General features: G+C 61.4%; 2 protein-coding genes across 8 annotated transcripts; one reads left to right on the plus strand and one right to left on the minus strand.

Annotated features, from left to right (window-relative positions):
* The first annotated feature begins 601 nt into the window (after positions 1-601).
* On the plus strand, positions 602-5,378 carry GPR62 (G protein-coupled receptor 62). The gene is made up of 2 exons (XM_079935452.1): positions 602-2,174; positions 5,302-5,378. Exon 1 carries the CDS (start codon positions 1,068-1,070, stop codon positions 2,157-2,159), a length of 1,092 nt encoding a protein of 363 aa, XP_079791578.1. The 5' UTR covers positions 602-1,067; the 3' UTR covers positions 2,160-2,174; positions 5,302-5,378.
* Positions 2,897-12,960, minus strand: PCBP4 (poly(rC) binding protein 4). Of its 7 annotated transcripts, none has more exons than XM_079935447.1 (13): positions 12,858-12,960; positions 6,671-6,815; positions 6,453-6,476; positions 6,298-6,330; positions 5,953-6,069; positions 5,593-5,724; positions 5,310-5,438; positions 4,988-5,062; positions 4,794-4,838; positions 4,655-4,718; positions 4,478-4,530; positions 4,219-4,361; positions 2,897-3,784 (listed from the first exon to the last, which is right to left on the minus strand). In XM_079935447.1, the coding sequence occupies exons 2-13, from the start codon at positions 6,749-6,751 to the stop codon at positions 3,496-3,498; spliced, it is 1,185 nt and encodes a 394-aa protein (XP_079791573.1). In that variant the 5' UTR covers positions 6,752-6,815; positions 12,858-12,960; the 3' UTR covers positions 2,897-3,495. The 7 variants fall into 7 exon arrangements, with proteins under 7 accessions (XP_079791573.1, XP_079791575.1, XP_079791572.1 ...); XM_079935449.1 differs by having other exon boundaries at positions 2,897-3,587; positions 4,219-4,388; XM_079935446.1 differs by having other exon boundaries at positions 4,219-4,388.
* Between the last annotated feature and the right edge of the window lie 1,442 nt (positions 12,961-14,402).

Raw genomic sequence — 14,402 nt, forward strand, 5'->3', positions numbered from 1 at the left:
TGGGACTGGGTGACACCACCTGGGGGGCATATGCCCCATTGGAGTCACATGGCTTTCCCTGAGCCAATACCTTGGTGGTGGGGGGTGCAACACACTGACTGGCCAGGACTGGGTTTCATGCCTAGTCAGGAATGTGATATGAAAGGTGAGGGTCTTGCTCACCCAAACCACATGTCCTGAGTTGCGGAGAGGTGGCTTCCTAAAGAAAACTCAGAGTATGCTTAGCAGAAGGGGACTTGTTTCCTAACAGCAAAAACAAAACAAAACAAACAGCAGTTGCTCCCTAAGGGTTCCTCTCATTAATTCCACAGTGTCTTGAAGCACCTATTCTGTGCCAAGCTAATACCAGCTAAGCAACCTACTATGTGCCAAGTCCTGTGCTTTTCCCCTCACTTTACCTAGAGAACTAGCCCTACTGAGGACGAGAGGGTACCTAGGGGTCTCCCAGCTCCAGCTCTTGTCTCACTGGTACCTCAGTTTCCCCTCAGTACAAAGGCTGAATGATCCGATTAACCCCACTGATGGGGATGGCGGAAGACAGCAGATGTGGGGGGCAGCACTTCCCACCCCGGGAAAAGGCAGAATAGGATGTGGCTGACTCCAAAGCCCACACTCTAATGTCCTGAGTCTCACTCCAGCCTGTGCCTGCTCTGGGCCCCCCTCCCGAAGCACCCACAGCACTTCCACAGCACAGCCTTCAGCCTCCAGCTGGCAGCTGCTAGGACCCAGGGGGCCGGTGCCAGGCCCTGCCCCTCCCTTGCCAGCTCTGTGTATCTCCAAAGGGCAGCATCAAAGTGACAGCCAGTACCATCTCCAGCAGGGGCTGAGTTGCTGGGGTGGAGGAGAGAACCACAGTCCCAGCCTTGCACACTTCCATGGGGCCAGCCAAGCCCCCAAGAGAATGGCAGCCTGGGTGTCTGAGCCAGCACCTGGGCAGCCTGTGAGGTGAGAGGCTAGAGGAGCAACGGACGGGTGATGGGAATGGGGCCGGGGGTGGCGAGGGGCAGGCGGGGGAAGCTCCATTTCGCTCTCTGCATCCCAGCACAGGGTGAAGCCTGAGGGCACGAATGGCCAACGCCACAGGGCTGAACGCACCAGAAGTCGCAGCCTCGATGGGGTTGATCCTGGCGGCTGTCGTGGAGGCGGCAGCACTGCTGGGCAACGGCGCACTGCTGGTTGTGGTGCTGCGCACGCCGGGACTACGCGACGCGCTCTACCTCGTGCACCTGTGCGTAGTGGACCTGCTGGCTGCCGGCTCCATCATGCCGCTGGGCCTGCTGGCCGCTCCGCCGCCGGGGCTGGGCCGCGTGCGCCTGGGCCCCGCGCCCTGCCGCGCGGCACGCTTCCTCTCGGCGGCGCTGCTGCCCGCCTGTACGCTCGGCGTGGCGGCGCTCGGCCTGGCGCGCTACCGCCTCATAGTGCACCCGCTGCGGCCCGGCGCGCGGCCTCCGCCCACCCTCGTGCTCACCGCCGTGTGGGCGGCGGCGGGGCTGCTGGGCGCGCTCTCCTTGCTCGGGCCGCCGCCCGCACCGCCCCCTGCCCCGGCTCGCTGCTCTGTCCTGGCAGGGGGCCTCGAGCCCTTCCGGCCGCTCTGGGCGCTGCTGGCCTTCGCGCTGCCCGCCCTCCTGCTGCTCGGAGCGTACGGCGGCATCTTCCTCGTGGCGCGCCGCGCTGCCCTGCGGCCCCCGCGGCCCGCGCGCGGGTCCCGGCCGCGCTCCGACTCTCTGGACAGCCGCCTCTCCATTTTGCCGCCCCTTCGGCCTCGCCCGCCCTGGGGCAAAGCAGCCCTGGCCCCGGCGCTGGCCGTGGGCCAGTTCGCAGCCTGCTGGCTGCCTTACGGCTGTGCGTGCTTAGCGCCCGCTGCCCAGGCCGCCGCGGCCGAGGCGGCCGTCACCTGGGTAGCCTACACGGCCTTCGCGGCTCACCCCTTCCTGTACGGCCTGCTGCAGCGCCCTGTACGCCGGACGCTGGGCCGTCTCGCCCGACGAGCGCTACCCCGGCCCCCGCGGGCCTGCATTTCGCGGGCCTGGCACCCGCGGGCCCTCCTGCAGCACCTCCATAGACCTCCAGAGGGCCCTGTCCTAGGCCCTTCTGAGGCACCAGAACAAGCCCGGGATTTGGCAGGAAGGGAGAGCCTGAGCATGCCAGAGGCCACGTGAGAGATGTCTCCCAAGGTGAGCCGGGACTGGAGAAAGCAGGGTGGTATCACAAAGGGCCCATCCAGCCTCCAGCACAGCTTATGGCAGGTAGCCTGCCTGCACTTCTGGCTCTGGAATGGGAGAAAGGGGACCTGCAGCCAAGTGAGGCCCAGAGGCTTCTGGGAGCTAGGAATCCTGAGTTCTGGGCCCAACTCTGCATGGCCTTGTACACAGACCTACCCTTCACTAGGTATCAGTTTTCCCATCTGTACCCTGGACCATCTCTAAGGGCTTCTCCAGCTTGGGTGATCTGGACACTCATGGGTGATCCCCAGGCCAAGGAAGAAGCAGAGGTGGGCAGGATCACAGAAGGCCCTAATGGCTCACAGCCAAAGGGAATGGGCCAGGTAGGGCAGGGTCTGGGTTACAGCCACAGCAGGAGGAACCAGTGAAGGGACATTCAGAAAGACCTCCTGCACATCTGCACCAAGGAGAGGCTGGACAAAACTACTGGAACTCCTCCATCAGCTTCTAAAAATGCCCAGAAAACAACTGGATCGCTTTGGTGCCAGAGGCAGGAGGCTGGACAACATGACCCCCCAAAGAGCCCTGAAGCCCCAGAACTGGCATGTGGAAGGGGCCGAGGCCCAGCTGGGGCTGATGGAGTCACAGATGGGGGTCCTCTGGGGTCTCAGCTACACCCGTTTTCTGGAGGTTTTGCCAATACCCACAGTGTTTCACAGCTTCCTGGTCTCTCAGAATATTTATTCAAAAACAGGAATTGAAAAAACTGTACAGAGTGTCTGCTGCTGAGAACTCGGCCCCTGCCCCCATGCCACTCCCCCAGCTGCCTGGCAGTGCCCCCTCTTCGGGCTGCCCTCTGCCAAGCCCAGCCAGTCCATTCCAGTCAAAAGGGTATCAGTGGAAGCAGCAGGAATCTGCAGGGAGGTGGGGAGAGAAGCATGGCCCCCAGCCGCCCCCAGGCCTCCTCCCTGATCCCCACAGGGGGACAGGAGGCAGGGAAGCCCTGAGGGATGGGGAGTGCATGAGTGACCCCCGCAAAGTGGGGGCACTTAGGATGCTCCCTGCATCCAAGCACAGAGCTAGAGGGGATCAAGACCCCTACCCTGGGGCTGCTGCAGCTCCCAGAACCCTGGGCCAAAAACAGCCCCCACTCCGAGAGCAGGAACTCCCACAGACCGGGGCAGGGTGGGGGGGGGTGCATCCATGCATCTGGGCATTAGCGGCGTTTGGGACCGCCCCCCCCCCCCCCGGGGTGGAGTCTCCTTGGGCAGATAGTGGAGGCAGCCCCCTGCCGGCAGTCCTGCCTGCTCCCGTGCCTGTGCCTCAGCTGGCCTCAGTAGGGGGAGAATTTCTGCCGCTCAGCTTTCTTGCTCCCATTGGCCGCTGCCATCTTGGCAGTGTAGGCCGCCAAGCCCGGCGGTGGCCCTGGGGAGGCAGGTGGTAGAGCCAAGAAGGGTACAGGCTTGAGGCCGATGAAGTTGGAGAGGGAGATGGCATAGGGCGTGCCCAGCAGGCCTGGGGGAGCGGTGGGCAGGGCCGTCAGGGGTGGCGAGAAGGGGGCAGGCAGGTCTGTGGGGGCCGAGCCGGGTGTCCCCCCAGAGGTAGACTTGGCCGTTTCTAGACTGGAAAGAGGGATAGAGAGGGAAGATGAAGGGGAAGGTCGGGGGTGAGAAAGGAGGCAATGAGGGCAAATATAAGGGGTAAGATTAGATGAAAAATAGAGAGGACTTGAGAACAATGACCTGAGGTGGGTGTGTTTGAGGAGAAGATGGGAAAGGTTGGAAGAGCGCGGACGGGAAGAAAGGACAAGTAAATATAGCATTGGGTAAGGGGAGAAATGGGGAGGCCGAAGACCCAGGGAAAAGAGACAGGCTTGGAGAAACAGGACATGGGGGACAGATGTATGGGGAAGATGGGGCAACACTGAACAAGTGTGGCAAGGTTAGGGGAGGCAGAGGACAGGCCCAGGAGAAGGGAGGTCAGCTCTCCCCACCCGACCTGTGCCTTTCTCAGGCACAAAAGTCCCATGACCTGTGATACCCCACCCCATACTCACCAGGCAGTGATGAGGTACTGGGCCAGGGCGATGGACACTGGTGAACCAGTGATGGTCACGTGCCGCTCACCAGCGCCCTCTGCTTGGTTCCCGATCTTGATATGTGCCCCTGACATCTGCCGGATCTCACTGATCTTGCTGCCCTGGCGCCCAATCACGCAGCCAATCAGCTGGAGAGAGGGTGGAATTCAACCCTAGGTGAGGCCCAGACGCCCCAGGCCCCCCTACCCACCCTCAAACTACCCCATCCCGTGCTCACGTCGTTGGGAACCAAGAACTCCTGTGAGCTGGTCTGTGTGCCAGGATCCAGTCCTGCTGGGGGGAGAAGAGGGATTGGGCATGAGTCTGGACCTTTGCTGCCTCCCCATGTCCTTTCCAGAGGGGCTACCTGGCCCCTTGGGATCTGCCCCTGCTTCCTTCTGCAGGGACTGCTCACCTGGCACCATGCTGGGTGAGGCGAAGGGGACTGCGTGGCCCGAGAGCTGCTGGAGCTTGGTGACCTGTGCCAAGAAGAAGGGTCAGGAGTCAGAGGAGGCTCAGTTCAGGAAGGGGTGCCTTGGGCTGCGGTCACTCACCTCAGCTGAGGTCACAGCCCCATACTGACCCTGGACGGAGAAGCCCTGTGGGGACAAAGTGGGTAAAAGGGGGTTACTGTGATCAGGGCAGTTTGGCCAGAGTCACCCCTCCCCACCTCTCCCTGGACCCCCAATTCCTTCTTCCATCCCCTTCCCCGGTAACACATCCCACCCTTCCTGCTGTTCCCCCTCACCTGGTTGGTGGAGAGAAGGACAGTACCTAAGGAGAGGCTTGGATGATATGGGATAGTGGCTCCTTTGGGTGGGGACTGGAAGGCACAAAAGGGGAGGCTCTATCAGGACCTTCTCAGGCCCCCCCTGACCTCCCCAAGGGCCCTGTGTTCTCAAGGCCCTCTCTATAACCCCCAGGTAAATGCAGCCCGACATCCTGGAGCTTCTCACATCCATCCCTGCAGCCCCACTCTATCCCCACCTAGTGTCACGTGGGACTTGAGGGCCTGACAAGGCAGGCCCAGGGCCCATCCCCTGCCCTCTCTCCCTGCCCCAGGGCAGCACCTCCAGGATGACAGCACAGATCTGGCGCACACACAAGATGATGGCATCAGGCACCCCAGAGACGGTGACAGCACGCTCTGTGGAGTTGGGGAGCAGGTCCCCTGCCACCTGCACCTGGGCACCTGTAGTCTGCAAGCAGAGAACGGGGGCCACTTTCAGCTACTCCCATAACCCAGAGCATGCCTAGGCTCGGAGCTCCCCACAGGACAGGAAGCTGTAAGCCCAGGTCTCCCCTCGAAACTGAAGGGTAAGACTCTCTTGGGGTGGTACCCCTTCCCCTCACCTCTCGGATCTCCTTGATCTTGGTGCCAGCCTTCCCAATCAGCGAGCCACACTGGCTTGCAGGGATGACAAGGCGCAGGGTCACTGGAGGTCTGGAGACATTCCCCCCATTTGCAGGAGCAGCACAGAGGTCCTGGGCAGGAAGACTGGGTTGGCTGTGCATGCCCCTACTGCTCCCCCTCCCCTGGAGCACCTTCTTGCTGGGGGATGAAGGAGGGAAGCCTGCCCGCGTCCCACTCCAATGAGAGAACCCTGTCCTCAGCTTGGCCTTCTGTCCCACCCGTAGCCATTCTGTGGAGTCAGAGTCCTGTTCCTCCCGGGGAACCACCTGTGGCCCCCAGCCCCTCAGACAGCCACAGACCTCATCCAGCTTGAAGGCAATCATGGAGACTGCATGGAAGACGGCTGCTGTAGATCCGGTGATGGTGGTGATGCGCTCAGGGCAGGAGCCCTCAGAGATGGTGATCCGGGCGCTACTCTGTGGGTGCAGGACAAGCGCCAGGCAACGGGGCTCCTTCTCTGCTTCCTGGCCAAGAACTTGCCTGCCCCTCCACTCACCAGGCCCCAGCCAAGGCTGGAAACAGCCACCTTCTAGGGGCACTCACTGGTCATCCCAGATGGTGGATTCAGGGACAAGGTGAAGCAGGCATCTCCCCTCCCCTCCAAACCAGGTGCCCTGGGCTCCTCTCCCAAACTCCGTCCTCACCTGTTCCCGGATTCGCTTTACAGTCTCTCCTTTCTGCAGGAGACAAAATAGAAGGCAAAATAGAGAATGGCTCTTAGGCCAAGCAGCCGTTGATTCCTTTCCTGGACTGAGGTCTCAGGTTGAAGGGGACATACAGAACAGAACGAGGTACCTACCTTCCCAATTATGCTGCCCACTTCCTGCAAACAAGACAAGAGTGGAGTCAGCAGGGTACCAGTACCCCAGGGCCAGCGCTTGCCCCTACTTCAGGCAGGGGCTCTGCAGGAGACAGGATACCCAAGATCAAACTCCCTCCCGGAGGACCAGGTCTTGCCTCGCCTTGCACTTTGCCCCCTCCTGAGCCACAGCGAAGCACTCCCCCACAAGCACTTACTTTCCCATGCATCAGCATCCGCAGTGTGAGGGTGATGCTGAGCTCTGGCTCCTCCTCCAGCCCCGCATCTGAGCCGCTCATCCTGTCAGGCGGGGCTGGGGCCGAGGCCGCCTGGGAGTGCGTCCACGCTGTGGCCTGGCCGGCTCTGCGGGGGGCAGTGGGAGATGGGTTAGAGAAGAGCTCAGCTTTCTTTCAGGTCCCTTGCCCTTACATGGGAACCCCAGAGCCAAGCTAGATAAACTTCCAGAGCAGAGAGACAGCGTGGACCACAAGTTTCAAGTGTCACATTGACCAGTTTGCTGTGTGCAGCTCACTAGCTGTGTAAGCCTGGCTGACATATTTAACCCTTCTGAGCCTCAGCTTCCCATCTGTAAGAAGGGGATACCCAATCCAGTCCCCAGAGTTATGAGAATTAAAAGGAGATAGGTGCATATGTGATAGGCACCCAGTTTCCACAAGTATCCTTCCCTTCCCCTCGTACGTCAGGAGAATTAACTATGGGAGTCCAGAGAGGGAGCCTCCTACCTGACCTCTTGGAAGAGGGGACCGTTGTCGATTGGCCCTTGAAGGTTGGGTTAAAATCGAAACGTTACTTCAAATGGGAGGCACTTGCGCCCAGGGACCAGAGCCCCTGCTGGCTAGAGCCTGGAGGAGCAGCTGGAGAGGGAGCCGGAGCAGCCACGGGAGCCATGGGAGGTCTTGAAAGGTGGGCAGAAGTGAAGGTAGTGAGGCTCCAGGAGGGTGGGCTGCATCCGTCCACTAGAAGTCACTAAAGCAGAGGCTCCTGCGGACAGCTGTGAGCGAGGTTCATTCAGCACTGGGGGTGGGGGTGGCGGTGGGGTCTGGGGACCAGCCGTGTGCACGGTGGTTTTCTGAGCCGTCTCCTATGTGCTGAGGAGGTTAGAAGTGTCCGGGCTGGCCGTGTTCCCAGCTTGGAGCACTTTCTACTGTACCAGAAACAAATCACTTGGACTCTTGAGTCTCAGTGTTCTCACCCGTAAAATGGAGGGACTGCTTCCCCCTTGGAACTGGGTGATGGGTAAGAAAGGGATTGGGGGGCTGGGGAATGTCAAGGCCGTTAACTGATGGAAGAAGGAGGAGCTGGAGATTAGCTGCTGGGATTAGCCCAGCCGCCAGCCCTCCCCACCCGACCCCTTTTCATGCCCCAACTTAATCCTGAACCTTAATCCTGCTTGGAAATCCCTCTCCTCCAGCGGCTGCCGCCCGCCAAGGCTCTGCCTTGATGGGAAGCTCACCGGGGAACCAGAACCTGAGCAGGAAAACAGGGAGGGGACCAACTGGTGCCAAGTCTGAGCCAAGAACAAGCCCTAACCCTATGAATTCCTACTGCCTGGGAAGGGTGGGGGGGATGAGTGTGCTGGGCTCGAGCACCCCAGAGACCCCTGGGCACCTTCCTCCTCAGCCCCCTGCCCTATCCTGACTCGAGGGTCAAGGGTGTGGAGCTCTGTTCAATGCCCTCTTCAGAACCCCCCTTGCTAGCCTGAGCGTGGGCATGGAGGAGGCGGGGTGGGGCTCCCAGCCTGGCTGTCTCTGGAAGCCACTGTATGGCCTGAGATCTTTATTTCTTCATCTGTACCATGGGGGTGACAACCCTGACTCCCCAAACACCCAGTAACTGTTGCCTCCCCAGCATCTGCTCCTCCCTCCGCTTGAGTTCTGTCCATCGGCTCTCCAGAGGTCAGAGGTCAACAGTGGATGCAGGGCCTGTGCTCTGTGAGCATCCTGGCCAGCCTCATGCTGGCTGCCCTTGCTAACATTCCCCCAGCTGCCGGCAGTTCCCCCAGCAAAGCACTCGTGATGACGTGCTTAGTTTCTGTTGCCCTGGCCAGCCCGGGAGCCCCTTAGAGCAGGAGCCAAGGCTGCCACCCTCTCCTTGTGTTCCCAGAGCCAGGCTGGAGAAGTTACTCAGAACACGCTGGTTATCTGAACAGATGAATTCACCAAACAGAAGGGGAGCCTGGTGCCTAGAGAGGGTCTGTAACCTGCCCAAGGTCACAGAGAGGTGGGGCCTGGTGGGACTAGCAGGGCCCTGCCTGCTAGTGTGAGGGCCTCCTCTGTCTGGCTGTCCTGTCTGGGTCTGTCTGTCCTCTTCCAGGGGGGACAGGGGCAGCTCTTCAAAGGTGGGGAGCAGGCTTTAGTAGTCTCTCAGACCCCTGCTTGGTTGGTAGACATGGGTTGTGTTTGGAAAGGACTGTACTTGTCCAGAGCCACATCTTAAGCTCCGGAACTTTCTGGGGCTCAGGGACCTCTTTGGGGTGGTAACCAATGGGAGGCCCGACATTGTCCCCATACCATTTGCACATCAACTTTTGTGGGCAAAGGCTCCTGGGAAAATAGGGCAGAAGGGTTGGGATGTGGCCAGAACTAGGGCTCCTGCCCTGAAAAAGATACCTGGGTTTACAGCAGAGCCCCACTGCCCCAAATTCAATGGGTGACCTTGGCCAGGCCTGCACCTGACCTAGACCTCAGTTTACCTACCTGTGCTATGTGTGTGTGTGTGTTTGCAGGAAGGGGGTGGGGGAGGGGAGTGGCTGGTCTCTCTGTGTCCTTCCTGTTTTGATAGACCCTCAAGGTCTTTCCTCTCTTCAGGGGAGAACAAGGGGTCTTGATACAGGTCTCTCTAATTATTCTCCTAGGAGCCCTAAGGACAAGCAGCCCTACTAGGCATATTGGCTCCCCTTCTACCCTTACAGGGGCTCTAGGGAGTTGCTTGCTGCTCCAGCTTGGTGGGCCCTAGGTCCCTGCTGGGCCACCCACATGGCAGCCACGCGTCATGCCACACTGACCTCCAGCTCACCTCTGGGGGTACCCAGCCCCCTCTGGTCAGCAGGGCTCCCTGGCAGGACATACCAAGCTCAGACCAGGCCTCTGACCTCGGGCGTTCCCTTCTTCTCCCCAGACCCCCTCCCCAGATCCAGTGCCCACTCCTTCTGTCTCTGGCTTCCTGCCACTCAAGCTGGAGGGGGCGGGGGGGGGGGGTGACAGCTGTGTAAGCAATGGCGGCTGCCCCTTCCTGCCCCTCCCCCCCAGCTGTCTCTCTCTCATGACAGCTGCCCAATCAAAGGGCCGGGGGCTTAGCCAGCTCCCCCCCACACGCAGGGATCAAGTGTCCACCCTGGCTTTGTTCTGGAGCAAGAACAATCCGGGGGAGGGGAAGGCTCCTGGGGCCAAGCAACTCAAGTGGACTGGCCCGCCCCTTGGGGGATTCCCTTGGCTCTAATAGCTAGAGTGTCTGGACCAACTAGGGCTTGTAGACCCACCTGGGCTGGAAAGAGAGAAGAGTCCAGTCTCCAAGTTCATCCCCCACCTTACATCCCCCAACGGTCCCCAACCTAACAGCCTCCTTCTATTCCTCTCCAAAAGCAGCCATGCTGGCCACACCCAGTGATGCTGGAGAATGGCTCAGGGCATCAGGCGAAGCAGGGCATGGTGGGGATGGGGTGGGGGGAGTGGACCCTGGGGCCGGAGGGGATCAGCACTGCGGGATCCTGACTCCCCTGCCCATTTCTCTGGGCATGCTCACCCTTTCTGATTAACTAGGCCTCCAGAAGAATTGCCACAGCATCCTTGGATCCATATGCCCAGCCTCTCAGCCTTACAGCCTCCCAGGATGGCCATTCATACCTACTTTATGGGAGAGTTGGGGGAGGAGGGGCCTGGAGGGGAGCAGCCTGGGGTCTATGAGCTCCAGCCTCTGCTTCCTTGACCTAGAACTGTCCTGTAGACTCAGTACTAGGCAGAGACGGGAAGCTCTGACAAGCTGGCTGGTGCCAGAAATGCTACAGCCTCCTTAGAGCATCATTAGGCAACCCCTCAAGAGTCCTCACAGCCAAGGGAAACCAAGGCAGGCCCAGGCCCAGACTGGAGTCCAGGAGAAAGGGTGCAACTTCATGGTACAGCCCCATGCACTGGTACACATCCCCTCACTGTCTCACCAAATTGAGAAAGGTCTCTAGCTTCCATTCTCCATGCTAGACTGGGTCACTTTGCTGCTCAACAGCCATCCTTGGCTCCCCAATGCCCAATGAATAAAGCCTGATCTCCATAGATGGGCACTCAAGGCCCTTCATGATTTGGTCTCTGCCAACTTCTCTTGTCTCATCTCTACCCCATCCCCCACACACGCCAGACTGCAAAACACGCCTAGCACCACCAGGCCTCTGGGCCTTTGCCCAGGCTGATCCTAGCTTGAAATGCCCATCCTCCCCACTCTGTCCAAATCCTTCTGAGATGCTGCCTCCTCTGTGAAGCCCTCCCCAACCTTCCAAGTCAGATGTTATCACTCAGGCCTCTCTGCCCCTCCAAGATGCCTACAACACAAAGAAGCCCCATTTGGGCATTTCTGAGCCTGCCTTTCCACTACAGAGTTCCAGGAGGGCAGAAGCTCCTCCAGGAGGGCAGAAGCCAGTACCAGTCTCAGTGTGCAGGGAGAAGAAAGGGCTCACAGGGCCCAGAGGCATTAGAGACCAGTGATGGGGCTAAGAATCCCAGAGAAGCAGTGACAGTGGGGTGAGAAGACCCAGGGCTCAGGGGACCAGCCCCACGCGAGAGTCAGGATCTGCCTGGACAGGGTTCCCAGTTCCCATTCCTTAGCACCCCCAGCCCCTGCTCCTGCTGTGTCTCTGGGTCTAGGGGCTCCCCAGGCATTATCACTGGGGTGGGGGATTTGCACTTTGAGACTTCTGCAGGCCCTGAGTGGGTTTCCCCATGGTGAAGGGGCTGAAGGAAGAACTGTGGTGTGGCATAGGTTTCACAAAATCGGGCTCAGACTGTCATAGCTGGAAGGGCCTCATCAGAGGGGAACCTGAGGCCCAGAGAGGAAGGGGCTTGTCTGTAAGGCTACATGAGAATGAGAGGCAACTGGCAGAGCTGGCAGAATCCCAGGGTCCACCTGTGCAGCTCAGAGCTCTTTCCTCAAGAGGTCAGCGCCACTAGGCAATGGGGATGGAGGCTGGAGGGGGGCAGTGATGGGAGTAGGGAGAGTGGGCAGAGCCTGTCTGGGGACACAGGGCGGGGCAAAGCCAGCCTCCCTGTGGCCTGGGCCTGCCAGGGTGTGTGGGCCGCCTGCTCCCAGCCCCCCACCCTGAGCATGCAAGAAGAACAATCCCCTTGTGTTTGGGCAGCCTGAGCCTGCATGCTGATGAAGGCTGGGGGGTGGGGGCTGGGATGGGGGCGCCTTGGAGGTTGAGGGGGTTCCAGGGCCCGGAGGGGCTAGGGGACCTTCAGATGGGAAAAGGATAGGGTCCCAGGTGCTGGCTCTGAAGCAGTGAGGGTAACCCCAGGAAAGAGTGAAGGCTGTAGTTGAGGTTTAAGGTCCTGGGGAGTCACCGGGGGTCTAAAAACTCTTTGTAGGAGAAGAGGAACCCCTGGAGACACATGCTCTATTGGTCCAGCGTGAAGGTGACCATCCTGCGCTTGGTGGGAACTAAGAGCCCACATTCTGGAAGGAGGGAATGCACCTGGCCCTGGGTGCATCCCCTTGAAGACCACTCCCCAGGGTGCTGGAGTCGGGCGGGGCACTGGGTGCTACAGGTCCCAAGATGGCGGGCCTGGGATAGGGGACTGAGGAGGCAGGCACCTCCCTCTCCTGGCGAAGCAGGCTCCAGGGCCAGGCTGAAGTGACTAGCCAGAGCCCCCGCACCTCCCAGGACTCCAGCTAAGAAGCTAGGTCAGAGCTGAGGGGCTAAAGAGCCACAGGGCACAAGGGACCACTCCGAGCCCCCAACTGTCATTTCCACACACCCCTGGCCTGGAGGTCTGTGTCTGGTGCCCTCAAGGACTGCAGAGAATGGGAAGGGGTGTGTGCTGAGCCAGGAACTGCAGGGGAATGTCAGATGGGGACAGAGATGGAGCAGAACCAGAACCCAGGGCAGGAGGTCGAGAGAAGAGCAGGTCCAAAGGACAGAAACAGCAGGTGGGATGAGGGCCTCAAATCTGGGGTCTCAGGTCCAGGAAACCCCTCCCTGGTACTGGGGGCTCCTCTAGCAGACCAGCGCCCCCCACCTGTGCAGGCCTGGGCCCGTGTGGGACAGGGAACGTGTTCCTCGCAGTCTCCCAGTCTCCCAAACCCGCGACCCCAGCCTGTGGACTCAGGCGCGGGCTCCCCGCCCCTGGCCGAACCCCCAAACTTCGCGGCCCGCGGTGCCCCGCCCGGCCCGCGCCCTACCTCGCTGGGGCTGTCCTGCGGCGGTGGCGGCGCGGCGGCTGGGCCGCTCAGTCCCACATTGTCCCCGGGAGAGGCGGCCGCTCACAACTGCGAGTGACATCAGCTGCGAACAATGAGGGGTTTGACAGGCGCGGAGCCCGGCCGGCCCGGAGCCCGGCTCCGCGCCCCCCCCCACCCCCGGCCCGCCCGGCCCGGCCCCTCCCCGCCCCCTCCCCGGATCCGATTACAGCGCGGCGGGCCCGCCCCAGCCGCCCCAGTGCCGCAGCCGCCCGCCCCGCCCCGCGCGCCGCGGTGCGCCCCGAGCGGCGGCCGCTTCCGGGAGGGCTGGGGCGACCCTACCCGGACGGCTCCTCCAGCCCCCGGGAGTGGGGGGCGAGGGGGTTGGTCCGGCCTGAAGCGCGGTCCCAGCCACGGTCCTTCCCGCGCCACCCGCGCCTGCGCCCCACTCCCAGTCCCTTCGCTCTGGGCCAGCCGGTCCTTCCGTCCCGGGCCGCCCGCCCGGTGACTCTGCCGAGCCCTCTGCACCCCCATCTCGGCCTCGGCCCCGCCGCCAGCGCCCGCGCTGCCCCGCTCCGGCTCGGGTCCCTCGGAGCTCAAGTTTCGACCCTCCGCCGGGTCGGGTTCCCGGCGCTCCTCGCTTCTGCGCCATCCATCCCCGCGCGGGGCTCTCGCCCACCAAGCCCCGCACCCCTCAGCCACCCCCAGCTTCCGCGAGGCCAAGCCCTCGTCCGTCCAGGACAGGTTACCGGACCAGCTGGAGGAGGCGCCTGTGAGCGGTGTGACCCTGTGCACCCGCCCCGTGATTCTCCCAGAGCTACCCCCAGAATTCCTTTTTGGGCTAGGGTCGCGAGGGTCGCGAGGGACGCGGCGCAGTTGAGTACTCGACTAGGGAAGGGGTAAGAGTAGGGGGAGGAGCTGGGCGGTTCCCAAGCTCTCGCTTTCCCGCACCGCACCCCCGGCTGCCGCGCCCCCTGGGGCGCAAATCTACCTCCCCCTCTCCTCCGTAATCGGCTCAGCCTGGTCCCACTGACCTCCACCTCCCCCTACAGCTGAGTCTCTTGGCACCTGGGTGTGTGGGGGTGGGGAGGGGAATCCAATCTCCCTTCCCCTCCATCTGGCCCGGTGGACAAAGGGCAGGGGGACCATCTGGTCCCGCCAGGGTGGGGGAGGGGCCTGCAGTGGCGGTCCCAAGGGGCGGGGGAGGGGCGGCGCTCTGGAGACAGCGAGAGCCTGCGGGGTCTAATTGCATCACTTTATTTCACAGACCTCCAATCTCTGTCTCCCCACCCCCCAAAACTCAGAGCAGGAAACTAGCTTGGCTGAGAAGACCCAGGCCTAATAACCTGGGGAGCTGTGGAGCACCCAGAAGAAAGTGGAAAAGCTGGGAGATCTGAGGGTCGAAGTGATGGCCCTTCCCTTTTGTGGGCATTTCTGATCTGGGGGCCAGCTGCAACCTGTGGGTGAGTGAAGTTCAAAGCTGGCCACACCCTAAGCTTGGTAGAGGGTCTCCTGCAAGGGCTGGCCTCATGGTGTCCCCACCTTCCC

This window comes from Stenella coeruleoalba, assembly GCF_951394435.1.
Source record: "Stenella coeruleoalba genome assembly, chromosome: 10".
Taxonomy (NCBI): domain Eukaryota; kingdom Metazoa; phylum Chordata; class Mammalia; order Artiodactyla; family Delphinidae; genus Stenella; species Stenella coeruleoalba.